Consider the following 27,958-nt stretch of genomic DNA (forward strand, 5'->3'; position numbering starts at 1 on the left):
GGGTGTGGTTTATGAAACTTCCATCCATACATTTCTATTGGTCCAAGGATGGACTGATTATTCAAACATTCCCGCGAAAGGTAATGAATTAAGATAGTTTTGAAATTATGTTGAGAATGCCGCATTTCGCAGATAATACAAGAGCTGATGCTTTAGATCGACTCTCTACTGAACAAAAATTTTAAAAAGTATTATATTGTTAGACGAATGCATATTTTCGCGGCTATCTGTACTGATAAAATTCCCTCGAGCTTCCAGCCGCGTCAAGTGATTTACAGTCCACGAGCTTTCGGCCGAGTAATCCTCTGCCGTTGTCAAGTGGTGACTGTCTTCTGGTTGCTGCTATCCTCCTTATATACGCGTGCTACCCTCTGTGACCTAACTGCTGCTCGCTCCAGTTATGTGTTTTCGTTGCGCACCCGCCACGCCCGCTTCAACCTTCCAATGACCGGGTCCAATACCGTTTTATTGAGGGTTTGTCACAAATTTATATCGATCGCTCCTTTTATGACGCTATCCGAGAAAATATTATTCGATGTGATAACAGGTGTCTCGTCGAATTCAGTACGATACCTGTTGTCTATTGCAGGGCTTCCCAACGTGTGGTCCGCGGACCCCTTAGGGGTCCGCCGGCTCTTTCTAGGGGGTCCGCGGCCACGTTTCACCAAATCTTGTAAAATAATGAGTAAAATTATTGAATAAAAATGTGAAAATCAATTTCATCACTTTTTTTCGTGTGTACTTTTACCTCAGGTCGTATTCCCAAGCAGCCTTTGCGGTTCCTAAGTGAGAACGCATACACAGTTTAGTGCCGGAGAGTGCGGCTTCTCTGATCGACTGTTTCGCAACAATACGGGGATTGTTTGTGCGCCGGCTCACGGTGCTACATGCGCTGAAACCTTTTACGCGTGAGCGGAGCGAGCTTTGCCGACCAATCACAGCGCTCGCTGCCACGTATGCGGCCCCAGGCATCATTAAATGTTAAACTTGCTTTGTCAGTACACTACCTATTTCATAAGTCGATTTTTGACCTTCAAGTTGTTTTCATTCATATCTAAACCAAAGACTATTGATACTTCAGGAGGGGGGGGGGGGGTCATTTCGAACATGGCACCTGCATTAAGGAGCTTTCAGTTCCCATGGCTTTCGCTCTGAAATTTAAAGTTACTGTGCTCTTGACTGACTAGGGGTCCGTCATGGTTTTTCGACTAAAGAAGGGGTCCGCCAGATGAAAAGGTTGGGAAGCCCTGGTCTAGTGCATACTCTGCTATCATTGATTTCTCAGGGTACCGTCAAATACCTGGAAGAGAAGGTCTACGGAATCTTTGATGGGAACGCGCGGGAATAACGACATCACATCAAAGCTGACCATAATATCTCCTTCTCCAAGACGCAAGCATTTGATATGACTGCTTAAATCGTTCGTGTTCTTGAAGGGTTGCACACAGTCACCAGCATGAGAGTACGGAGGCTGGGCAGATGTTTTGGAGTCCAGAAGTCGGCGATCCAATGGTGCTGACGATGGAATGTGGAGGTGTGTTATTCTTGTGGACCTTTGGAAGGTCACACATGTGGGAGGTTGAGATGCCCGAGTGAGGATATTTTTTAATAACATTCTCCTCCAGTGAAGACCTCTTGAATAGCTCCGACGTCTTCCTCATTATTCTGGATGTTGGATCTCTTGATAATTTTATGATGCTGCTAAAACACTACGTGTCGGCGTATCTCTAAGACCGTTGTGAGGACGAATTATAATCAGATAATTTTTGAAACGAAAGAGACATCTACACCGCATCAAATGTTTAAATTTTGTTATGGTAATGGATACTGCTAAGGTTTTCGAATTTATAGTCACAATTTACTTGATAAAGAAACTATCACACTAACAAATGTTGTGATGAATTTCGTAATTTCAGTAAAGGCCACACATTATGTACCGATAATTGGTGTCGCAGTGCAGGTTTGGCAAGCAAACTCATAACAAAGAATACATATTTGGTTGGCACCACTCGACTGTACCGCAAAGGCATTCCGAAAGAAACTGAAACAACCAAATTGAAACGCGGGGATGTGAGTGCAACAGGGAATAGTCAAGGAATTACGATCCTGAAACGGAAAGACAAAAGAGATGCTTTGGTTCTTTGCGTCGAACAATCGAATGAAATGAGAAACAATCAAAAGAGCGATTTATCGAAAAATAAAAATTGTTTCTGTATACAATAGGAAAAAACTGCTAATAACCTTTCTAATCAGATGAGAGAGACAGTAAAATGATATCGAAGGTTAGCATTCGATGTTTCTTTGAACACCGCTGTCATGAATGCATTATACATATTACAAGATGTAACAAGACGGAAAATGTAACTCAGTTTCGATATAAGAAGAAGCAAACACCAATTCGAAACAAAGGAAAGAAAGGCGCACAAAGCGCGTTAGACAGTGTTTTGAATGTTGCAAGACAAACACAGATACATTCGGGCACGATTCAGCTAGAAAATTAACTATGAAGGTAGTTACGTTTTTTAATACATTAAATTTAAACCTAATTTTTTAATTGAATGTTTTAATAAACTTCATTTTTTACCAAAGGAAAAGTGCCCTGTCAGACCCTAGGGACTGACTTCGTCCAAACGAAAACTACTCTGCCAGGCCCAGGAGGCTCACGGCGCCCAAAACAAGAGTCCACTATCAGTGGCACGGTACTGACAGCGCGCTTAACGTCTTAATGACTCAATGAAGTTGGCGGTAAAATTATAGAAATTTTTGCTTACACAGGGTGGTACCGGCTTCCTTCTCCTGTACCATCTGTGAACGGAGGAGGGAGGAATGGTGGGAGGAGTAACTGAACATGGTACAATATGTAACCCTTGCCAGACACCGTACACTGGTACAGACAGCCTTCATAAACAACGATTATATGTGGCTCTCGAACACAGTTTTTGTAAATTGATTTCCCATTACCGCTTATGGTTGACCATATAAACACTCCAATGTCGATTGTGGAAATGTGGTTCTGCCTGCTGGATTCCCGCTTACAGAACTGATATGCGTTCTCACATAATTTATTTTTATTTATTTATTAACCTGATCAGATTAGGGTTAAAATGGCTCTGAGCGCTATGGGACTTAACATCTGAGGTCATCAGTCCCCTAGACTTAAAACTACTTAAACCTAACTAACCTAAGGACATCACACACATCCATGCCCGAGGCAGGATTCGAACCTGCGACCGTAGCAGCAGCGCTCAGATTAGGGCCATCAGGCCCTCTTTCACATCGGACCAGGGTTTCACACATTCAGTACCTTTTTTACTTCATATTTACATAAGAAATAACAGTTTTAACGTAGCAAATACACTCCTGGAAATGGAAAAAAGAACACGTTGACACCGGTGTGTCAGACCCACCATACTTGCTCCGGACACTGCGAGAGGGCTGTACAAACAATGATCACACGCACGGCACAGCGGACACACCAGGAACCGCGGTGTTGGCCGTCGAATGGCGCTAGCTGCGCAGCATTTGTGCACTGCCGCCGTCAGTGTCAGCCAGTTTGCCGTGGCATACGGAGCTCCATCGCAGTCTTTAACACTGGTAGCATGCCGCGACAGCGTGGACGTGAACCGTATGTGCAGTTGACGGACTTTGAGCGAGGGCGTATAGTGGGCATGCGGGAGGCCGGGTGGACGTACCACCGAATTGCTCAACACGTGGGGCGTGAGGTCTCCACAGTACATCGATGTTGTCGCCAGTGGTCGGCGGAAGGTGCACGTGCCCGTCGACCTGGGACCGGACCGCAGCGACGCACGGATGCACGCCAAGACCGTAGGATCCTACGCAGTGCCGTAGGGGACCGCACCGCCACTTCCCAGCAAATTAGGGACACTGTTGCTCCTGGGGTATCGGCGAGGACCATTCGCAACCGTCTCCATGAAGCTGGGCTATGGTCCCGCACACCGTTAGGCCGTCTTCCGCTCACGCCCCAACATCGTGCAGCCCGCCTCCAGTGGTGTCGCGACAGGCGTGAATGGAAGGACGAATGGAGACGTGTCGTCTTCAGCGATGAGAGTCGCTTCTGCCTTGGTGCCAATGATGGTCGTATGCGTGTTTGGCGCCGTGCAGGTGAGCGCCACAATCAGGACTGCATACGACCGAGGCACACAGGGCCAACACCCGGCATCATGGTGTGGGGAGCGATCTCCTACACTGGCCGTACACCACTGGTGATCGTCGAGGGGACACTGAATAGTGCACGGTACATCCAAACCGTCATCGAACCCATCGTTCTACCAATCCTAGACCGGCAAGGGAACTTGCTGTTCCAACAGGACAATGCACGTCCGCATGTATCCCGTGCCACCCAACGTGCTCTAGAAGGTGTAAGTCAACTACCCTGTCCAGCAAGATCTCCGGATCTGTCCCCCATTGAGCATGTTTGGGACTGGATGAAGCGTCGTCTCACGCGGTCTGCACGTCCAGCACGAACGCTGGTCCAACTGAGGCGCCAGGTGGAAATGGCATGGCAAGCCGTTCCACAGGACTACATCCAGCATCTCTACGATCGTCTCCATGGGAGAATAGCAGCCTGCATTGCTGCGAAAGGTGGATATACACTGTACTAGTGCCGACATTGTGCATGCTCTGTTGCCTGTGTCTATGTGCCTGTGGTTCTGTCAGTGTGATCATGTGATGTATCTGACCCCAGGAATGTGTCAATAAAGTTTCCCCTTCCTGGGACAATTAATTCACGGTGTTCTTATTTCAATTTCCAGGAGTGTAGTATTAAAATAATATGATTGTCTGAAGCGGCAGTGTGAATAAATTATACTCACTATGAACTAATCGAGTTAATACTGGCAGTACTTGTACTACTGCAGTTGCTGCCACTAATAATGGTAACACTAACAACAAAACCAATTATAATAATGACAATAATGATAGTGACAGACGTAAGAAGAATTTGTAAGTGTACGAAACAGATATTTTCTGACAAAGCTAGTTCTGGGGAAAGGAAATTTAAGGAGACTGCATAGGCTAAGAATACTGGGAAATGAGGAAGAATAGGTACCGTATCGTTTCTGAAACATTTGTGGGTTGTCAGATTCCAACTTCTTTTCAAAAATGTCAGCCAATGAGGGGTAGAACTTTTTGTACTGGGGAGCAGAAAAATAATTGAACTGACGGAGAAGCTATCCGCATCTTGTACGTAACTGAACAGAAACAGATAACGCCGGCCGGAGTGGCCGAGCCGTTCTAGGCGCTTGAGTCCGGAACCGCGCGACCGCTGCGGTCGCAGGTTCGAATCCTGCCTCGGGCATGGATGTGTGTGATGTCCTTAGGGTAGTTAGGTTTAAGTAGTTCTAAGTTCTAGGGGACTGATGACCTCAGATGTTAAGTCCCATAGTGCTCAGAACCAAACAGATAACGTGCTAAGTAAGTGGGAAACCGGAACAGCATTTTTCCATAAGTCAACAGTGCCAAACAACTGACAATAGTGGAATGAACAGCTGACCAGTTAACAAAAGCTACCCAGGCCGTAGCATGCAAACTCGTCAGCGAAAATCGGTTTCCGACCTTCGATTTTCATCTGCCGGAAATTTATTTAATCAGCCTTTACTGTTAGTCATTTAGCCAGAGAAAGCGAGTAATCACAAACTGTTATTCTTAACACGTTATGAACTGGTGCGTTTTACTTGAAACTAACAGCATTTAAACTTCATTATGCACTCTTTACAGCAATTAGAACATTACAGTGAGGAATAACTGTTCGAACGCGCTGTAGACGGTTATGCTTATAAGATGGCTGCTCATCCGATGACATCAATAGCATACCTACATGATAGCTCTCATGCTTGTTCAACCCTGTGCCTGGGGTGCACGTGTCATAGCTTGTGACGCTGGGTTTTAATTGACGGGGCAAAGATCAACAGACGGCTTGTTGAGAGCAGGGATATCTCTGCAGTGAATTTTTCTCTACTTTTGTATCTGCACTATATCTTGTTATCTGTTTCTTTCAGAAAGCGGGCAATACTGACGTAATCCACCGTGAACAGCTGCCGCAACGGTTCCGTTACAAACTTATGTTGGGGAATTCCCGCTCCTTTCGAGTGTCGACAGAGCTATCACATCTTTGTTCATTCCTGAACGGCCTGCTTCTTTAAGCCAACAGTAAAACCCGTATCAGGTGGACCAGTGTAGTCAGCCAACAATCACACTACGTTTTGCCAGGGGGTCCAGCAATGACGAAATGACGAACAAAAACGTAACACTAAACAATGGTTCAAATGGTTCAAATGGTTCAAATGGCTCTAAGCACTATGGGACTTAACATCTGAGGTCATCAGTCCCCTAGACTTAGAACTACTTGAACCTAACTAACCTAAGGACATCACACACATCCATGCTCGAGGCAGGATTCGAACCTGCGACCGCAGCAGCAGCGCGGTTCTGGACTGAAGCGCCTACACCGCTCGGCCACAGCGGCCGGCCACTAAACAATAATTAATGAAATACCAGGATACATTTGTCTAGGTTCCATATCGAAGTGACTGAAATTTGCAGGATAGCAGGTAAATGTAAGCGCGAGATATGCCATTGCAAATTTGAAAGCCGGTACATTAATAACCGGTGTAACTTCCACAGTGTTGAATTCAAGCATGCAAGCGTGCAAGCATAATGTTGTACAGGTGCTGGATGTCAGTTTGTGGGATGGAGCTCCATGATTGCTGCTCTTGGTCGTCAATACAGGAGCGGTTAATGCTGGTTGTGGTTGACGCTGGAGCTGTTGCACGAAGATGTCCCTTATATGCTCGAATGGAGACAGATCTGGTGATCGACCAGGCCAAGGGAACATGTCGACACTCTGTAGGACATGTTGGGTTAAAACAGCAGTATGTGGGGGAGCGTTATCTTGTTGGAGAACACCACCTCGAATGCTGTTCATGAATGGCAGCACAACAGGTCGAATCTTCAGATTGACACATAAATTTACCATCAGGATGCGTAGGATAACCGCGAGAGTGCTCCTGCTGTCATACGAAATCTCGCCCCAAACCATGGCTCCAGATGTCTAGCACGCAGACAGGTTGGACGCAGGTTCTCGTGTGGTCTCCTCCTAACCAACAGGCTGCCCTTACTGACACCGGGGCAGAACCAGCTCACAGACCTCTACCCTGTTCTCCATCGAACTCTAACTTGACAGCACTTAAGTCGCAAATCGGGGTATTTGGGTATTTGGAGTCAGTGGAATGGCGTCGGGCTCGGAGATGTCCTTCAATTAACCGATTTGTAACGGTCCATTGTGTGCTGCGGTGCCAACTACTACTCATTTTGCTGCTGCAGATGCAGTACGATCCGTCAGAATTATACACCGAACACTTACGTTCTTCCTCCTCGGTAGTGCCACATGGTCTCCGGAGCCTGGTCTTCTTGCGACACCACATTCCCGTGACCACCGCTGCCAGCAATCATATACAGTGGATACAGTCTTTCGCTAACATCGCAAAAGAAACATCAAGCTTGTTGTTGCTCTATAACACGACCTCGTTCAAACTAAGTGAGGTGTTAATAACGACGCCTTTGTCGCCTGAACGGAATTCTTGACTAGCATCAACTCACTATTTCTTGATTCAAAAAGCTTTACCAACAGCCGTATGTTTTGTTTTATTTTATTTTATATCTCAAATGCTACCAGTTTCGGCAACTCAATATTGGCATCTTCAGGCCTCTGAATAATAAAGGAGTATACATGTAGTGATATAAGGTTGTACAGTTCAAGTTTACAATTGACAGGTTTTCATAATAGCGCTTAAACTTCAAAATACTGGAAAGATTATTGTTAAATCAAATTATGTGTACAACCAGCGCAAATATGCTAAAACATACGTATATGTTTGTTAATAGTATTAAACCGAACCTCTCTGTATATCTACACAATAGATTAAAACTTGTGTACACATTTGTTATCCATAAAACTATTTGACATGACAGATCTACTGGGCAACTAGAATTGCACCAATGTAGCCTCATTGGAGGGTTACGGTTAGGTTGAGGCTTCGCACATATACATTAGCCGCGTTTTGTCAACTGTAGAGGAAGCTCGCTGTCGTCTTAGACTAGGGAAGAGTCGGGTATGGCTCTTTCAGGTCACCTCGCTTGCATGGTTCTGGAGGCAGGTGGTTGGGGCCTTGGTCAACGGGAAAATTCGAGCCGTCATTCTATAAAACCACCAGCATTCGGTTGTTCGGTCTCATTTTTCTCTCAGTTTTTCGCAGTCCGTAGTTTAGTTAGCGACCCTCCACGGTCCGTCTCAACCGACGACGACGTGTCTACCTGTAAGTTGCTTCTATTAGGTGAGTCGTCCCGTCCTTACTCTCCTTTGCGGGAAACTACATCGTTTCCAGTCGGGTTACGCCCTGCCTAAAGACACTCCTAGGGTGACTAGCTGCAGTAAAGCAATGTGCTACATCTGTGTTTGCTTTATAATGCGTGCGTGTAATTTCGGGACACCTTTTACGCAGAGCTAGGTACTAAGGTAAAAATATTAATCTTCGTTCTGGCAGCCGAATGATGTACTCCTTGCTAAACTCGGTAATACATTTCCGATATTTGTTTTTCAACGACACATATTACTAGCGAACCCGATAACGCTTTGCAATTGTAGTGCTTTACAATTATTAAATGTGGGAATTGGATATACATCATTAACCCCTTCCCACCTTACTCCCTCAATTTCCTCTTCTTCCCTCTCTCTGTCCATCTCCTCCTTCCGCCTCTCTACGTCCATTTCGTCCCCTCCTACTCTCTGTCCATTTCCTCATCTTCCCTCTCTCAGACCTAGAGCTTTGTTTATTGTTAATGAAAAAGAACCCTTGATTGAGAATTGAAGTCGCTTACAATAATTGGGTAAATCGGTTGGTTTCGTTGGTATTCAGAGTACGAGAGACACCTCTCCAGCCTCTGGATCTCTCAGAACAGTAACTTCATTAACAGCAGTCGACTTCGTTTTAATCTCGGGAAAAATTACGGCTGTAGTTTCCCCTTGCTTTCAGCCGTTCGCAGTACCAGCACAGCAAGGCCGTTTTCGTTAGTGTTACAAGGCCAGATCAGTCAATCATCCAGACTGCTGCCCATGCAACTACTAAAAAGGCTGCTGCCCCTCTTCAGGAACCACACGTTTGTCTGCCCTCTCAACAGATACCCCTCCGTTGTGGTTGCACCTACGGTACCGCCATCTGTATCGCTGAGGTACGCAAGCCTCCCAACCAACAGCAAGGTCAATGATTCATGGGGGGGGGGGGGGGGGTTGTAGGGATATGAAATGGAATGATTACATAGGTTCAGTCATGGGTAAAGCAGGTGGTAGACTTCAGTTTATTGGTAGAATACTGGGGAAGAGCAATCAGTCTACTTAGGAGATTACTTACAGATCACTCAAGCGACCGATTCTAGAATATTGCTCGAGTGTTTGGGACCAGTACCAAATAGGACTAATAGGGGATATTGAACGCATACAGAGAAGGGCACCGTGAATGGTCATATGTTCGTTTAATCCGTGGGAGAGTCTCACAGAGATGCTGAAGGAACTGAATTGGATGAAAGACGTAAAGTATTCCGAGATAGTCTATTAATAAAATTTCAAGAACCAGCTTTATATGATGACGTCAGGAATATACTACAACCCTACAAGCATCGCTCAGAGGGGGATCGTGAGGATAAGATTAGAATAATTACTGCACAGAGGCATTCAAACAATAATTCTTCCCGCGCTCCATATGTGAATGGAACAGGAAGAAACCCTGATAACCGATACAGTGGGACGTACGGTGTGTCGTGCACCTCATGGGTGTTTGCAGAGTATAGATGTGGATGTAAATGCAGATACGATTACAATCGGTAAAGTTGCAGGACACTATCCTCACCTGCAAGTAGCAAAAGAAATCCGAAGTGCCTGTGCAAGGGATAAAGTACACTACTGGCCATCAAAATCGCTACACAACGAAGATTACGTGCTACAGACGCGAAATTTAACCGACAGGAAGAAGATCCTGTGATATGCAAATGATTAGCTTTTCAGAGCATTCACACAAGGTTGGCGCCGGTGGGGACACCTACAACGTGCTGACATGAGGAAAGTTTCCAACCGATTTCTCATTCACAAACAGCAGTTGATCGGCGTTGCCTGGTAAAACGTTGTTGTGATGCCTCGTGTAAGGAGGAGAGATGCGTACCATCACGTTTCTGACTATGATAAAGGTGGGATTGTAGCCTATGGCGACTGTGGTTTATCGTATCGCGACATTGCTGCTCGCGTTGTTCGATATCCAATGACTGTTAGCAGAATATGGAATCGGTGGGTTGAGGAGGGTAATACGGAACGCCGTACTGGATCCCAACGGCCTCGTATCTCTAGCAATCGAGATGACAGGCATCTTATCCGCATGGCTGTAACGGATCGTGCAGCCACGTCTCGATCCCTGAGTCAACAGATGGGGACGTTAACAAGGCAACAACCACCTGCACGAACAGTCCGATGACGTTCGCAGCAGCTTGGACTATCAGCTCGGAGACCATGGCTGCGATTACCCTTAACGCTGCATCACAGACAGGAGCGCCTGCGATGGTGTACTCAACGAGGAACCTGGGTGCACGAATGGCGAAACGTCATTTTTTTTCGGATGAATAGAGGTTGTGTTTACAGCATCATGATGGTCGAATCCGTGTTTGGCGACATCGCGGTGAACGCACATTGGAAGCGTGTATTCGTCATCGCCATACTGGCGTATCACCCGGCGTCATGGTATGGGGTGCCATTGGTTACACGTCTCGGTCACCTCTTGTTCGCATTAACGGCGCTTTGAACAGTGGACGTTACATTTCAGATGTGTGACGACCCGTGGCTCTACCCTTCATTCGATCCCTGCGAAACCCTACATTTTAGCAGGATAATGCACGACCGCATGTTGCAGGTCCTGTACGGGCCTTTCTGGATACAGAAAATGTTCGACTGCTGCCCTGGCCAGCACATTCTCCAGATCTCTCACCAATTGAAAACGTCTGGTCAATGGTGGCCGAGCAACTGTCTCGTCACAATGCGCCAGTCACTACTCTTGATGAACTGTGGTATCGTGTTGAAGCTGCATGGTCAGCTGTACCCGTACACGCGATCCAAGCTCTGTTTGAGTCAATGACCAGGCGTATCAAGGCCGTTATTACGGCCAGAGGTGGTTGTTCTGGGTGCTGATTTCTCAGGATCTATGCACCCAAATTGCGTGAAATTGTAATCACATGTCTGTTCTAGTATAATATATTTGTCCAATGAATATCCATTTATCATCTGCATTTCTTCTTGGCGTAGCAATTTTAATGGCCAGTTGTGTATTTAATCATATTAACTGCACTTCAAGTAATTTCACTTGCACCTCTTCGTCAGTTACTAGCAACACACAACCGATTCCACCTGCTCCACCCCCCACCCAGCTGGAACATGGGGCGGTTAGTTTAGGAGTCTCATTCTGGAAATTGTGTTACATGTAAAAGTTGCTGCAAAGCCTTGCATGTAGTGAGCATGTGTTTTCGTTGTGGCGCCGCAGTGCCGGTCGACGGGCGCGTGCATCAGCTGGTTCTTCGTGTGCGACGGTCGGCGCGACTGCGCCGACGGCTCGGACGAGGAGTGCAACGCGGCAGAGGGCGGCGGCTGCCCGCCTCTCGCCTTCCGCTGCGGCTCGGGCGGCACCTGCGTGTCGCGGGCGGCGCGCTGCGACGGCAACAGGGACTGCCCGCTGGGCGAGGACGAGCTGGGCTGCTCCCAGAGGACGGGTAAGCGGGGCTCTGCAGGCTGCGTGGCGACGCTGCGGCGTCCACCAGCCTCACTCTCTTTCCACTAGGGCGATCAACACTTTCTGATTTCCCGGGATCTCCCCTATTAGAGCTGTTATTTTTGTAATACTCCCGGCTCCCTTATTGACTGCCTGTTTCCTTTCCACTAGGGTGATCAACACTTTCTGATTCCCCGGGATCTCCCCTATTAGAGCTGTTATTTTTGTAATACTCCCGCCTCCCTTATTAACTGCCTGTTTCTCCTGAAAATATCGTCAGTGTTCACTGTAATAAATATTAATCACGATGTTAATCACACGAAGAAATATCGATAGCTAAAATTCTCTGATCGATAGATCTTGCTGGTCCAGAACGAGATTTTCACTCTGCAGCGGAGTGTGCGCTGATATGAAACTTCCTGGCAGATTAAAACTGTGTGCCGGACCGAGAATCGAAATCGGGACCTTTGCCTTTCGCGGGCAAGTGCTCTACCAACGGAGCTACCGAAGCACGACTCACGCCCCATCCTCACAGCTTTACTTCTGCCAGTCCCAGTTTGGAAGGTAGGAGACGAGGTACTGGCAGAAGTAAAGCTGTGAGGACGGGGCGTGAGTCGTGCTCGGGTAGCTCCGTTGGTAAAGCACTCGCCCGCGAAAGGTAAAGGTCCCGAGTTCGAGTCTCGGTCCGGCACACAGTTTTAATCTGCCAGGAAGTTTCATATCAGCGCACACTCCGCTGCAGAGTGAAAATCTCATTCTGGAAACATCCCGCAGGCTGTGGCTAAGCCATGTCTCCGCAATATCCTTTCTTTCAGGAGTGTTAGTTCTGCAAGGTTCGCAGGAGAGCTTCTGTTAAGTTTGGAGGGTAGGAGACGAGGTACTGGCAGAAGTAAAGCTGTGAGGACGGGGCGTATGTCGTGCTTGAGTAACTCAGTTGGCAGAGCACTTGCCCGCTAAAGGCAAAGGTCCAGAGTTCGAGTCTCGGTCCGGCACACAGTTTTAATCTGCCAGGAAGTTTCATATCTTACAGGTTCTCGTATAAAAATCGATATTATGTCGACATATAGTATTTTTTCTGTTGGTGCTCCTACAAAATGAAGACAACTTGGTTCAAGAAAATGTAAGGAGCGGTGAAACAATGATGTGGCCTATATGTGTAGATGGGCTGTGACAGGGGGAATATTTACTTGTTTGTCAGTTAGTACTGGTCACCCAGGGATGCAGGAGCAATTATAAGCCGTTCATGCAGTTTGGTATTATCTGCTGTGAATTGAGCTAAGTGCTCTAATAAGGACTGTACAGTTTTCTGGGTGACATCTTCTCCCCCTTGTGCGTTTTACTCTGTTTTATCCAGTACACAAGAAAAAAATAACAGATGGAACAAAAGGGGAACAGTAAAAGTATAGCTAACTGTTATACTGTAAAATTACTTTTGCCAGTCGAAGTCATCACACCGCCTGGCATAATACTCATACTTCGGCATGTAGAATACATCACTGGAACTGATTCTTTGCAGTTCATTTTTGACTCTTAGAATTCCTCTGCCTTCGTATTTATAGGACACGGCCCCCTGTGTCTTCTTACTACTCCACAAGCTGAAGACAGTCGTGAAAGGACAACGTTTCGTCTGCACTGAAGAGATAGAAAAGGGAAATATTGTGTGGCTAGGGCGTCCCGTCGGGTAGACCGTTCGCCTGGTGCAAGTCTTTAGAGTTGACGCCACTTCGGCGACTTGCGAGTCGATGGGGACGAAATGATCATGATAAGTACAACACAACACCCAGTCCCTGAGCGGAGAAAATCTCCGACCCAGCCGGGAATCGAACCCGGGCAGTTAGGTATGACATTCCGTCGCGGTGACAACTCAGCTACCAGGAGCGGACACTGAAGAGATGAGAATCGCTGAACTAAACACTGTACTGATAATAACATTCTGGAAATGCTTCAAAGGCAGAAAAAATGGTGGCATTTGGATTTATATCTCACGTAGAGTACTTTGAAGAGGATGAAATTAATGTCAGTTAAGTTATAAAGACTTACAGAAAAAACAAAAGTTATTTTATCCAATTTCGTAGAATGTGACTGAGACTTGAAAACTCATGATATAGCTGAACGGCCTAGCAGGCAAATACCAACCATAAACATTTTTTTTTAAATTATAACTACTTCTGCAGTTCACACCAAGTGACATTCGGCATGACCTACTCTTGGTGTACGTCACTTCGAAGAGATGAGCATAACAATATGGTCTGATAACCTATGTGATAGCGGCAATTTTTTATTTTAGCTTACAGATCGAAGACTAATTTAAACGCAGCAGTACTTTAGTGTGGTGTTAGTCTGCGTCTTGAGAGTTACATTTTTTGGTGTTCCTATTGGCGCCGACTAATTGAGAAAACGCCACTTCAGTACTAACCCTGCCCTGTACAGTTAGCTCCTTCTAGCCGTACCAGCAAATCGTGATGCCCCTGCCAGACATCCCCGTCCCGTATGCCTCCCGACGCCGCATTGCCTGTCTGTCACCGCAGATCATCAGTGCTACTGCTGATGGATATCTGACCACTCTTCGCTTTCTGCTATTCCTGCTAACACATATCGGCAAGCCAAAATAGGATAGACTTCTTTACGGGCGCTTTATCGAGCAACGCATGAAATTCCGCATTGAAATATCCACTCACGTAGGTGACAAAAGCCATGGCCTACTTCCTACACTACTGGCCATTAAAATTGCTACACCAAAAAGATGACGTGCTACAGCCGCGAAATTTAACCGACAGGAAGAAGATGCTGTGATATGCAAATGATTAACTTTTCAGAGCATTCAGACAAGGTTGGCGCCGGTGGCGACATCTACAACGTGCTGGCATGACGAAAGTTCTAACCGATTTCTCAAAAAATGGTTCAAATGCCTCTGAGCGCTATGGGACTTAACTACTGAGGTCATCAGTCCCCTAGAACGTAGAACTACTTAAACCTAACTAACCTAAGGACATCACACACATCCATGCCCGAGGCAGGATTCGAACCTGCGACCGTAACGGTCGCGCGGTTCCAGACTGTAGCGCCTAGAACCGATCGGCCACCCCCGCCGGCCATGATTTCTCATACACAACAGCAGTTGACCGGCGTTGCCTGGTGAAATGTTATTGTGATGCCTCGTGTAAGGAGGAGAAGTGCATAACATCACGTTTCCGACTTTGATGAAGGTCGGATTGTAGACTGTCGCGATTGCGGATTATCGAATCGCGACATTGCTGCTCGCGTTGGTCGAGATCCAATAACTGTTAGCAGAATTTGGAATCGGTGGGTTCAGGAGGGTAATACGGAACGCCGTGCTGGACCCCAACGGCCTCGTATCACTAGCAGTCGAGATGACAGGCATCTTATCCGCATGGCTGTAACGGATCGTTCAGCAACGTCTCGATCCCAGAGTCAACAGATGGGGACGTTTGCAAGACAACAACCATCTTCACGAACAGTTCGACGACGTCTGCAGCAGCATGGACTATAAGCTCGGAGACCATGGTTGCGGTTACCCTTGACGCTGCATCACGACAGGAGCGCCTGCGATGGTGTACTCAACGACGAACCTGGGTGCACGAATGGCAAAACGTTATTTTTTCGGATGAATCCAGGTTCAGTTTACAGCATCATGATGGTCTCTTCCGTGTTTGGCGGCAACGCGGTGAACGCGCATTGGAAGCGTGTATTCGTCATCGCCATACTGGTGTCTCACCCGGCGTGGTGGTATGGGGTGCCATTGGTTACACGTCTCGGTCACCTCTTGTTCGCACTGACGGCACTTTCAACAGTGGACGTTACATTTCGGATGTGTTACGACCCGTGGCCCTACCCTTCATTCGATGCCTGCGAAACCCTACATTTCAGCAGGATAATGCACGACCGCATGTTGCAGGTCCTGTACGGGTCTTTCTGGATACAGAAAACGTTCGACTGCTGCCCTGGCCAGCACATTCTCCAGATCTCTCACCAATTGAAAACGTCTGGTCAATGGTGGCCAAGCAAGTGTCTCTTCACAATACGCCAGTCACTACTCTTGATGAACTGTGTTATCGTGTTAAAGCTACCTGTACACGCCATGCAAGCTCTGTTTGACTCAATGTGCAGGCGTATCAAGGCCGTTATTACGGCCAGAGGTGGTGGTTCTGGGTACTGATTTCTCACGATCTATGCACCCAAATTGCGTGAAAATGTAATCACATGTCAGTTCTAGTCAATGAATACCCGTTTATCATCTGCATTTCTTCTTGGTGTAGCAATTTTAATGACCAGTAGTGTGTATCGTGTCGAAACTACTTTTGCCCGGCGTAGTGCAGCAACTCGACGTGGAATGGACTCTACAAGTCGCTGGAAGTCCCCTGCAGAAATACTGAGTAATGCTGTTTCTACAGCCGTCCATAATTGCGTTGCTGGTACAGGATTACGTGCACGAACTTACCTCTCGATTATGTCCCATTAATTTTCAAGGAATTGTGGACCGGTGATGTGGCGCATTGTCATCCGTAAAAATTCCATCGTTGTTTGGGAACAAGTAGCCGAACGTAACCATTTCCAGTCATTGATCGGTCCAGTTGGACCAGAGGACCCAGTCCTTTCCATGTAAACACAACCCACACCATCGTGGACCCACCGCCAGCTTGCAGCTTGCACAATACCTTTTTGACAACTTGTATCCATGGCTTCCTGGCGCCACACTCGAACGCTACCATCAGCTCTTACAAGCTTAAATCGGGACTCGTTTGATCAGGCCACAGTTTTCTCGTCCTCTGCGATCCAACCGATATTGTGCGAGCCCAGGAGAGACGCTACAGGCGATGTCGTCCTGTTAGCGAGGGCACTCGCGTCGATCGTCTGCTGTTATAACTCATTAACACCAAATTTTGCCGCAGCGTCCTAACGGACACGTTCGTCTTTCGTCCCACACTGCTTTCTGCGTAATGTTGCTTGTCTGTTAGCACTGACAGCTCTACGCGATCGCCGCTGCTCTCGGTAGTTAAGTGAAGACCGTCGGCCACGGGGTTGTCCGTGGCGAGAGGCAATGCCTGAAATTTCGTTTCCTCGGCGCACTTCTCGCAATATTGAGTTCACTAACGATTTCCGAAATTGAATGTCCCGTACGTCTAGCTCCAACAACTATTCTGCGTTCAAAATCTCTTAATTCCCATCGTGCGGCCATAATCACGTTGGAAACCTTTCCACATGAATGATCTGAGTACAAATGACAGCTGCGCCAATGCACTGCCCTTTTATACCTTGAGCATGTGATGTTACAGTCATCTGTATATGTGCTTATCGATATGGTTCAAATGGCTCTGAGCACTATGGGACTTAACTTCTGAGGTCATCAGTCCCCTAGAACTTAGAACTACTTAAACCTACCTAACCTAAGGGCCTCACACACATCCATGCCCGAGGCAGGATTCGAACCTGCGACTGTAGCGGTCGCGCGGGTCCAGACTGAAGCGCCTAGAACCACATGGCCACACCGGCCTGCGCTTATCGATATCCCGTAACTTCTGACACCTCAGTGTATTAATTTGTTGATAGTGGAAAGTAAACTGACGTTGTCCGTCGACGCCGGGAGTCGCGTTTAATAAGTGAGGCAGGCCACCTTCCAGAGTAACGTGGCAACGGATCTTACGCGTGTCGTGGCAAGAAGCATACATCTAGCCTGCAACAAATACCTCCTGAGGGAGCATTGCCTACCACGTCACTGTCGCGTCACTGCCAGATGAATGTGGCGTGTTCCACATTTGCCACTTTTGATGCAGTAGTACTGTGCGGATTTAATGTTGTTACCAGATCTGGTAGGGGATATAAGGGGCGCGTACAGCGTCAGTATTGAATGAACACTATGTAGGACACCTACATACTTGTGTGAGACAGCGTTATCTGCACTTGAGAAGAATTTGAAAGAGTCTTCCTTTGGGTCTCGACGTGACCTACTGGTCGAATCGTGCAATATCCAGATTTGAGAGGCATTCCGATGTTACAGTGGTCCAATGTTGGATTGTATGGGAACGTGAAGGGAGGCATACACATCGTCAATGTTCTGGTCGACTACAACAGACCACTATAAGGGATGATCGCCGTATTTTGCCCAAGGAACGTCGTAACCACTTTAGATTTGCGACTGCCGTACGAGAACAATGGACTGCCTGTGATATTCTGTGTCATCCCGTACCATGGCCGGAGATTAGCAGCAACCGGACAAGGGAACTACTGTCCCTTGCGTAGGCTACGGTCGATACGACGACACAAGCTGCTGCCTTTGGAATAGTGCAGTGACTGGGAAGAATGGGTTGTTGATGACTGCCACCGTATTACGATCGGTGACAAATCGCAGTTCTGTACTACCTCGGATGATCAGCATCGGCGAGTATGATGGCGACCTGAGGAGAGGTCCCTTTCTTCCAATGTTTTGGAAAGGCGCAGAGCTGTTACTCCTGCGTCATGGTGCGGGGAGGAATCGATTATCACTTGAGATCACGGCAGGTAGTGATTAATGCACTCGAACAGCACAACGGTACGTCTCGGACATCCTGTGTCCCCACCTGTTACCTCTCGTGCGACAATATCGTGGAGCCAATTTCCAGCGAGACAATGCTTGTCCACACGTGACACGTGTCTCTATGAACTGTCTGCGTGGTGCTCTCTTGGCCAGCAAGATCCCCAGATCTGGCTCCGGTAGAACATGTTTGGGACCAGATCGGACGTCAGCTCGGTGCCAATTTCGAGGATATCAAGGACCAGTTACGGCAGCTATAGGCCAGCTTGCCACAGGGGAATACGCAGCGATTTCATGGCATCCTTATCAGCCGAATCAGAGCACGCATCAAGGGGGCAAAGAGGCTGCAGCGTCATACTGATAAGTGGGCCATACTGCCGAGTTATTTGGTAATTTTGCTCGATTTGGTAATCAACGAAATTACAAAACATACCCTCTCAAGGTCAAAAGGGTTAAATACAGGGAGCGGAAGGCTGTTTACAATTTGTACAGAAACCAGATGGCAGTTACAAGAGTCGAGAGGCATGAAAGGGAAGCAGTGGTTGAGAAGGGAGTGAGACAGGTTTGTAGCCTATCTCCGATGTTATTCAATCTGTATATTGAGCAAGCAGTAAAGGAAACAAAAGAAAAATCTGGAGTAGGAATTAAAATCCATGGAGAACAAATAAAAACTTTGAGGTTTTCCAGCGACATTGCAATTCTGTCAGAGACAGCAAAGTACCTGGAAGAGCAGATGAACGGAATGGTTCAAATGGCTCTGAGCACTATGAGACTTCTGTGGTCAAAAAACCCCTAGAACTTAGAACTACTTAAACCTAACTCTAACCTAAGGACATCACACACATCCATGCCCGAGGCAGGGTTCGAACCTGCGACCGTAGCGGTCGCGCGGTTCCAGACTGTAGCCCCTAGAACCGCTCGGCCACCCCGGCCGGCGGAACGGAATGGACAGTGTCTTGAAAGCAGGGTGTAAGGTGAACATCATCAAAAGCAAACGAGTATAATGGAAAGTAGTCAAATTAAATCAGGTGATGCTTATGAAATTAGATTAGGAAACGAGACAGTAGTAGATGGGTATTTGGGGAGCAAAATAACTGATGATGGTCGAAGTAGAGAGGATGTAAAATGTAGACTGGCAATGGCAAGAAAAGCGTTTCTGAAGAAGAAGAATTTGTTAACATCGAATATAGATTTAAATGTCAGGATGTCTTTTCTAAAACTATTTGTATGGATTCTAGCCACGTAAGGAATCGAAACATGGACGATAAATAGTGTAGACGAGAAGAGAGGGTAGATCACGTAACTAATGATTACGTACTGAATAAAATTAAGGAGAAGAGAAATTTGTGGCACAGCTTGACTAGAAGAAGGGATTTGTTGGTAGGACACGTTCTGAGGCATCAAGGGATCATCAATTTAGTATTGGAGGGAAGTGCAGAGGGTAAAAATCGTAGAGGGAGACCAAGGCATGAATACACTCAACAGATTCAGAAGGATGTAGGTTCAGTAGTTACTCGGACATGAAGAAGCTTGCACAGATAAAGTAGCATGGAGATCAGCATCAGACCAGCCGCTGGTCTGAAGACCATAACAACAACATCCTCTCAACCCTCCTAAGTCCCATCTGTTTTTCTCTTTTCCTTCTGGGCTCTTCACCGTTGCTGACAGACGATGTAATTTATTTGTGGAAAATGAAGTGTAGCTAAATAAAAGTTTGCAACGCGGTTTTCCGTAAAAAAGTCTGTAAACATTTCTACTCGTTTGCTGGGTGTAATAGGATATCAAATCTTGTCGGTACATAGCTCTACACATATTTTGTTCTGTTCAAGAGAATACTTCAGTTTATCTATTTGTAGACCTTTTTTGGTTTCATACATTTTGATGTGAGTTGTCAGTAGGGTTGTCTACATTGTGCTGCAGTATAAGTTAGAATATACACCATAAAGACTCCACATAGAGTTGTGCAATACTCTAATTGCTTGAACTACGACATTCATTTCATTCTCAATACATATTATTGAAGTTTCCAACACCCGGAACCTCGACACTAAAATACCAAAAGAACATCTAAGAACATTCTTCCCCTAGATAAGCTGTAATTCAGAACGCGCCTTTCGTTATTTAATTGTCTACGAGGACATGGTCACATTATGTATTTTGTGGACGAAAAACTTCATCCGCGGCAAAATAATAACGAAATTGGCATCCTTCTTGCGGCAAAAGCTTAGGTTCCGGAAGCGGAAGCTCACCTCCAAACAATGTCTTACCGAAGGAACTTTCTTTCAATACTCTCCCGTCACTGTTGCGGTCATACTGCTCAACGTCATTGATGAAAACAGTCCATCTACTTCTGCAACAGCTAATAGAACTATGGTAGGAAAACGTTTATAATTACGAAATACTGACCCAGATTTAGCAGGACCTTTAGCTCCGATATGCTTTCCGTCTATGTTACTAATACAGTTTGGTAAATTCCTTAGCTCCCAGTAACGAACAGTAATTTTCTTCCAGATTTCTCGAGCTGCTGTTGGTAAATATTCAGGCTGTATGAGCTCACATATTGCCTTTCACGAATCGGCCACAATTTCTTGAACAGTAGTGTGTCCTCTGAGAAAAGAAAGGAAAGCACCCTGAAGGAGCACGTAGCAATAAAGCACCTGAAAAGAACTGTAAAGCGAGATTAATGACATGATCAGTATATTGAAAAATTGATGTTTTCTATTTGTTGCAGTACGAGATTCTCGAGACCGGTGGGAGAGTTTCAGGGGGAGCCATAGTAGACATTTGAAGTCTCCATCCGGCCCATCTGGCTCTGCAGTTAAAATAAGAAAACCTTATTATCTTTTTGGATATGTGATGTTTTACCAACGTTTTAGGAAGTCTCGGGAAATGAAGGACAGTGTCTCAAATGCAAGCGCGGTGAGTATTTCACTTGAACAGACACAAGAAGCTGTGCGCAAGAACGTTGAAAGTGGCAACGAATGTGTCGTTACGACGCAATATGACCGTCGGTCAAGAAATACATCACTGTCATCCCCTGGCGAAAACTGTATTTTATCAACATCTCAACCAAAAAGATCCAAAAAGGCCAGCAATGCTGGTACAGCATCCCATGCAGTTGTCAACAAGTCAGCGTACGAATATTTTCATTCGAAGAATAATTATGTAAATATTGAGTGTATAGAGAACAAGAAGTATGAAGATCCAGATTTGGCTTTTTTTATAAGTGTTCTTCCTGATATGAAAAAAATGAATGAGGATCAAAAAAGGCGGTTCAAAATTGGAGTTTTACATTTGTCTGGGCATATTTTAAGTGAGGAGAAGCGTTTGCTACAACACTCTTTTACTCATCACAGCCCATCACTTTCTTCTGCATTGCCTTCTACTGAAATTTGAAGTTCACTCTCTGTTTATGGACTACAAAAAGTGAGGTTCAAAGTACGGAAAACTCCACTCATACCGAATAACGGAAGGCCATATGAAACGTCAAAGCTGCAAACTTATGCTAGTACGAGATTAAAATTTCCAAACCTGCATGGACGGAACTACAAGACCAGACGAAATATCTGTGCTTCACGTCACTTATTTTGTATTGTTCTAGGAAGACTCATTACTGTTGTTATACACAGGCTTATAATTTCAATTTACTGCAGATCGGTGTTACAGGCCTTGCGTATACATGAAAATTATTCTGCACTTCCTGTAAGGATTCTACTTCGTTTGGGCGTGTATTGCACTGGACGATTTTCATGTAATTGATCTTTCTTGCGTCATACAGCGTATGTGAAAACTGTAATGATGTCTAATCTGTACTTCGATAACCATATGCAACCTCGCACCAGAGCATCTGCTAAAATACTGTAATACAAAACCAACGTTAAAGATGGTTGTATGAACAAATTCCGGAAGTCAATGAAATAATAAAAAGTTCACGTCAGACTAGAAGAAGTTATATTTTAACTGCAAGAGACGTGCCAACCAGTTCACCATCGTTAGACATAGAAAAGTTTGGAATCCTAACCGAGTTTTATGATTCAACGGTGACAGTGGAACCGATTGAATTACATTGGACGTAGTTACATTGTCGGAACTGTCCGGTAAATCCCAACTACACTGTTCCGTTATTGCTATTACGACTAGGCTATGTAAAGTAAGCCATATTTAGAAACATATTGTTGGTCCGAAAATTAGTTAATGGAAATATATTACACAGCTAAAATGAGCATTAATGTCAAAATTAAGACCAGTAACAGTACGATCACGACGTGAAAACTACTTTTTAAGCCAATATTGTATGTTTATCTGGATTAAGACTTGTATTTTTAATTAGAACTGAATATATTCTTGAAGCCAAGTATTATTAATTTTTTCTTACCATAAAGCTATTAACAGCCACTGCCGTGAGAGTCTGAAGTTGCTATCCTGTTTGTAAACTGATGGGCCAGCCTTTCTTGACAACAAGTCAAACGTTCTCTGCTCATTCTGTAAAATGACCAATGTCTTTCTGGATACTTATTCAACATTTTAAACGCCTTAGAAGCACCATGTTCTTTCAGCTTACAATATCAGTAAAGGTGTAACCAACAACGTCTTTTAGATTTTTGTTGATTGGTATTAATTAAGTTGATTAAAGCCAGAATATCTCTATCTCCCGAGAAAGGCTTGATTCCATGCTATCCGGCGAATGACTTCTGTTGGCGTCGAGAGAGAAAGGCTGCTGTTCACTACTTTCGTTTCGTCAGCATGTGGCAATAATGATACTGATTCGATAGAACAATTGAATTAATGAAATTGTACATGCATATTCTGCACGTCAGACTTTACTGTCCTGTAGAGGCACTTTCTGAGTCTCGCTTGCAAAACAATTAGAAATTGCATATCTACTTTTTATTGTTTGCACAGTTTTTTTCTTTCATCCAAGTTTGTGTGGGACTCAGGGGCTTTCACTGTAAACTTGTCTTCAAGATGGTGACCTTTTCTCTCGTTTTAATCATTATGCTGCACACAGCATGCTTTACTTACATCAATAGCAAAATATAGTTTCACACTCATTGCTTGCTGGAACACACGCCGTTTATTCGACAATATGTCAACAAAAACAGTCAGTAAACGCTTCGTGAACGAAGCAATTCGTGCAGACAAGAAAAAACGATATTACAATACATGACCAAATGTGGCGCTGGATTTACGATTGTCTATCTCTAGTTTGAAATGAAAATAAGTCTCAAAGCAATAATAACGTAGAGCGTGATGGTAACTGACTTCATAAACCAAATACGAAGTGAACCACAAGCCACAACTGTGCATAGTACATATCCATAGCATCGAGTGTGCGCGGTGTAGCCCATCCCGGCCAACCGCAAAAATAGATCACCTATTTACTCGAAACTCCGGCGTTAAAAACAGTTTGCAAATATTAGCAATATCTCATATTCAGCAAAAATGTTAAAATGTGTGTGAATTCTGAAGGAACCAGACTGCTTAGGTCATCGGTCCCTAGACTTACATACTACTTAAAGTTTAAACTAACTTATGCTAAGAACAACACACACGCCCACACACACACACACCCACACAAACGCCCGAGGGAGGACTGGAACCTGCGACGGGAGGGGTCGCGCAGTCCGTGCATGGTGCCCCAAACCGTGCGGCCATTCCGCGCTGCCAAAGTACACAATATGATTAAAATACACCAAACGTAAACTGGCCAGCAACTATAATTTTTACTACAAACTAATACTGGAGTATCATGCTCCACCTTTGCAACCACTCATCAAGAAGAGAGCTTAATGTCATCTTTGAAGGGAAACACCTTAGCCAGAACAACTACCCCAAGTACCTAGGAGTCACATTGGATAGGACGCTCTCTTACAAGGAGCACCTGACAAAGACTGCAGATAAAATGAGGACAAGAAACAGTGTCATCTATAAACTGTGCGGCACCACTTGGGGTTCCACAGCAAACACAATCCGCACGTCAGCAGTTGGGCTTATGTACTCGGTGGCAGAATACTGCGCTCCTGTGTGGATTAATAGCCCGCATACAAGCAGGATTGATGTGGGACTAAATGACACCATGTGCATTATCAGTGGCACAATAAAATCTACGCCCACTGCATGGCTGCCAACCATGAGCCACATACCACCCCCAGAAATGCGGCGAAAAAACGCTCTTCTCAGTGAGTTCAACAAGATAACTAATAACACACAGCTGCCCATACATAGCAACATAGCTGACTTGGAGCGCAGAAGACTTAAGTCGAGAAGACCAGCACTACTCTCTGCTAAAGAGATGACGAACTCCAACTTTGATGTCGGCAGTCTGTGGAAACAACATTGGTAAGAACACTGCGCACCAAAATGCCAAAGTTTCATGACAGCTGAGAAACCGCCTGGTTTCAACCAGTCACGCAAAGTGTGAACAACTTCAAACCGCATACGTACTGGCTACGGAAGATGTGCTGACGCCCTCTACAAATAGGGAACGATTCCAACACCAAATTGCGACTGCGGCGCTGAAAAACAAACAGTCCGATACATAGTGGAAGAATGCCCCGTTAGAGCCCACAAGAGAACCTTCCACGATTTTCTCGCTGCAGCAGAGGAGGCAATTGATTATATTAAATGTCTTGATCTCAATCTGTAATTAACCTATGTATAAAATGTATGTATGCCATACTATAAATAAATAATAAACTACAAACTTTTCGAAGTACATGCGATATCGAAGGCTGTTTTGAAGTATCATAATAACTACAAGCAATAACGAAAAGATAATCACTTAGTTATCAAAGTGCGATGTGAAGCAACAATATTTTTTTTCATTGAATAGTGTGCTAAAAATCGAATGAGAAAGACTGCATGAAGGGAGAAAGTTTTTAATTTTTTACGCGAAAAGTAAAAGTTTTACTGAGAAACTAACTACCAAGATAGAAGTAGCTTTGCTTCATTTACACAGAACAATAACTGAGTAAATCAGAACTCCTTCATTGTTACTCGCCGAATCACTTCTACTGAATTCGAGTCACATGAATGCCACTCCAGACGTCACTTGTCACGTCAGGTCAGTGGGCCCTCTTCTTGGTGAGCAGTACTAGTTTAGGACATACGTGCAGACGAAATTTCGAATAGCTTCTGGAACGCCAGCGAATATGCGTCTTCTTAGGAGAGATCCCATTATAATTGTAGGCACATGATTACTTAGCGTATCTCATATTTATTCTACCATATGCGCTTCATTTTACTCATCTGCAACATCGTCAGTGGTCTATAATCAAACCTTATAATTATAAAAAACTTCTCCGAACCGACCGATTGCCACGTCCAACCTCAGCTTACTGGCGTCATCGGATGTGAATACGAAGGGGCGTAGGACCAGCACACCGCTCTCCCAGCCATTGTGCGTTTTCGTGACCTAAAGCCGCTACTACTCGGTGAAGTGCTCCTCAATTCGCATCACGAGACTGAGAACACCTCAGTAGGTCAACAGTGTATGGCGGTCCGGTCGATCATCCATCCAAGCGCCGAGCACTCCCGATGGTGCTTAATTTCGGTGAACTGACGGGAACTGGTGTATCCACCGAGGCACGGCCGTTGACAAGTAACTGATACCATTTTTGATTACGTTTAACACTCTCATACCACGATAAATTATCTCATAACGTGTTTGATTCCAGACAGCTAACGAGGTTTTACATGAATAAAGCGAAACTCGTATTATTGAATAAATACACCTTTTTAGTAGCTGCGAAGATGGATTTTGGGTACCTTAATAATTATATGGCATTTACGGACGTGATGGCCATGCAAATCGAGAACAGCTTCCCGAGTTTACAGCTGACCAACGTCCTACAATTTTTATGTAAAATTGCCAAGCTCATCCCAAAAATTATCAACTGTATTATCTTCTTGCACACGCGACTGAAATAAATAAACAATTATAACGTAATAACAATTTGTCCATTTTATTTGGACTATTGAGCTCCGTGACTGTCAGTCGACAACATGGCGCATAACGCAGTGCGACTGTGTAAAATACGTGACAAAAAGTGTTTGTGCTGTTACAAAAAAGAAGAAAAGCCAAGAAGAAACAAGGAGAGGAGAATGTAAGTAAAATGAACAACTGATAGTGCGTAACTTTAAACTCGCGAAATTGAAGTAAATGATTGGAATCGTTCCATTTGCACAGGCCAGCTGCAGCATCCAAACTGCTGTCGATATTGTACCACTGTAGAAACTGAAGAAACATGAAATTTACCAGCTGAAGATGGGTGCAAACCCGAAATGCATATTGGCATAAATAAAACGCATTAAAAAAGTGGCTGGTCGCTGTATTTTTATAGTAAAATATAATTATAACTTATTAAGAGTTGCTGCACGTCTCGAAGACAATGCATCTACCATTATAGGAACCAAGTAAACCGATAGTAGAAGGGTGTGCTGAGAAGTAATACCTCCAAATTATATATGTGAAAACTCTTAAAGCTTTTTAAATATAGTAAACGTTGTTAAAATTCTACTTCTTTGTTCTTTATGCCCGCATCTCGTGGTCGTGCGGTAGCGTTCTCGCTTCCCACGCCCGGGTTCCAGGGTTCGATACCCGGCGGAGTCAGGGATTTTCTCTGCCTCGTGATGGCTGGGTGTTGTGTGATGTCCTTAGGTTATTTAGGTTTAAGTAGTTCTAAGTTCTAGGGGACTGATGACCATAGATGTTAAGTCCCATAGTGCTCAGAGCCATTTGAACCATTTTTTTGTTCTTTATGTCTACATGTTTCAACCTCTCTGCCGGTAGAGGGCTCCGGACTATAGTGTGTAACATGGCAGTGAGTAATGTAACTATTTCGGTGTGCGAGAAACTGCGTGCTGTAATCGAGTTCGAATTCGAAGAGTTCATTCACACATGGAACACTCTCTCTTTAGCATGACAATGCCAGACCATACACGACATGTGCAACAATCACATGCCTTGGGTTCAGTGTTGAAGAACATCCTCCATACAGTTCCGACTTGGACCCATCCGATTTTCATTTGTTTACAAAACTTTAAGAACACCTTCGAGGACCACACTTTCTTAGCGATGAAACGGTGTAAACAGAGGTAAGATTGTAGCTCCGTCAACATTCTACAGTGACAACATCAGCAAACTGGTCTCCCGTTGGCAGAAGTGTGTTCGTCGTCAGGGCAGAAACAAATAAATATAAATGAAGAATAAAGATGTAGAACGTTAATAACGTTTGTTTTATTTAAAAATCCCTTATAGTTATCACATGAAAAATTTGGAAGCACCACTTTTTAGCACCCCCTCGTAGAATACATATTCAATATTCTGTAGTTTCTAGCACTGGTATTCCGTCGTGAAACAGTCAGACAACATTCAGTCATGTCGAATTACGTGGAGTAGAGATCGAAGATAATCATCGAGTGGGACTTGGGGCGAGCATTATAAGGGATCTGACACAAAGGACGAAGCCAAGCGCATTGCGAGCAGTTGGTGCGAAAGAAAAAGTCTACGACGCTGTCGCTCCCCTGTGACTTCTGCCATCACTCGCTCCACATTCAAGCAGGAATATACCTTGAGATGTCACACTCGCGGTATTGCGCTTGTGGATTTTCA

At 45.1% G+C, this 27,958-nt stretch overlaps 1 protein-coding gene across 1 annotated transcript in view; it reads left to right on the forward strand.

Annotated features, from left to right (window-relative positions):
- Nucleotides 1-27,958, forward strand: part of LOC124777769 — a 268,850-nt gene that overhangs the window by 188,656 nt on the left and 52,236 nt on the right. The window contains exons 6-7 of the mRNA XM_047253279.1: nt 11,592-11,817; nt 21,077-21,700. Coding sequence (XP_047109235.1) covers nt 11,592-11,817; nt 21,077-21,700 — 850 coding nt within the window. The remainder of the gene's footprint in view (nt 1-11,591; nt 11,818-21,076; nt 21,701-27,958) is intronic.

Source organism: Schistocerca piceifrons, chromosome 1 (assembly GCF_021461385.2).
Source record: "Schistocerca piceifrons isolate TAMUIC-IGC-003096 chromosome 1, iqSchPice1.1, whole genome shotgun sequence".
NCBI lineage: Eukaryota > Metazoa > Arthropoda > Insecta > Orthoptera > Acrididae > Schistocerca > Schistocerca piceifrons.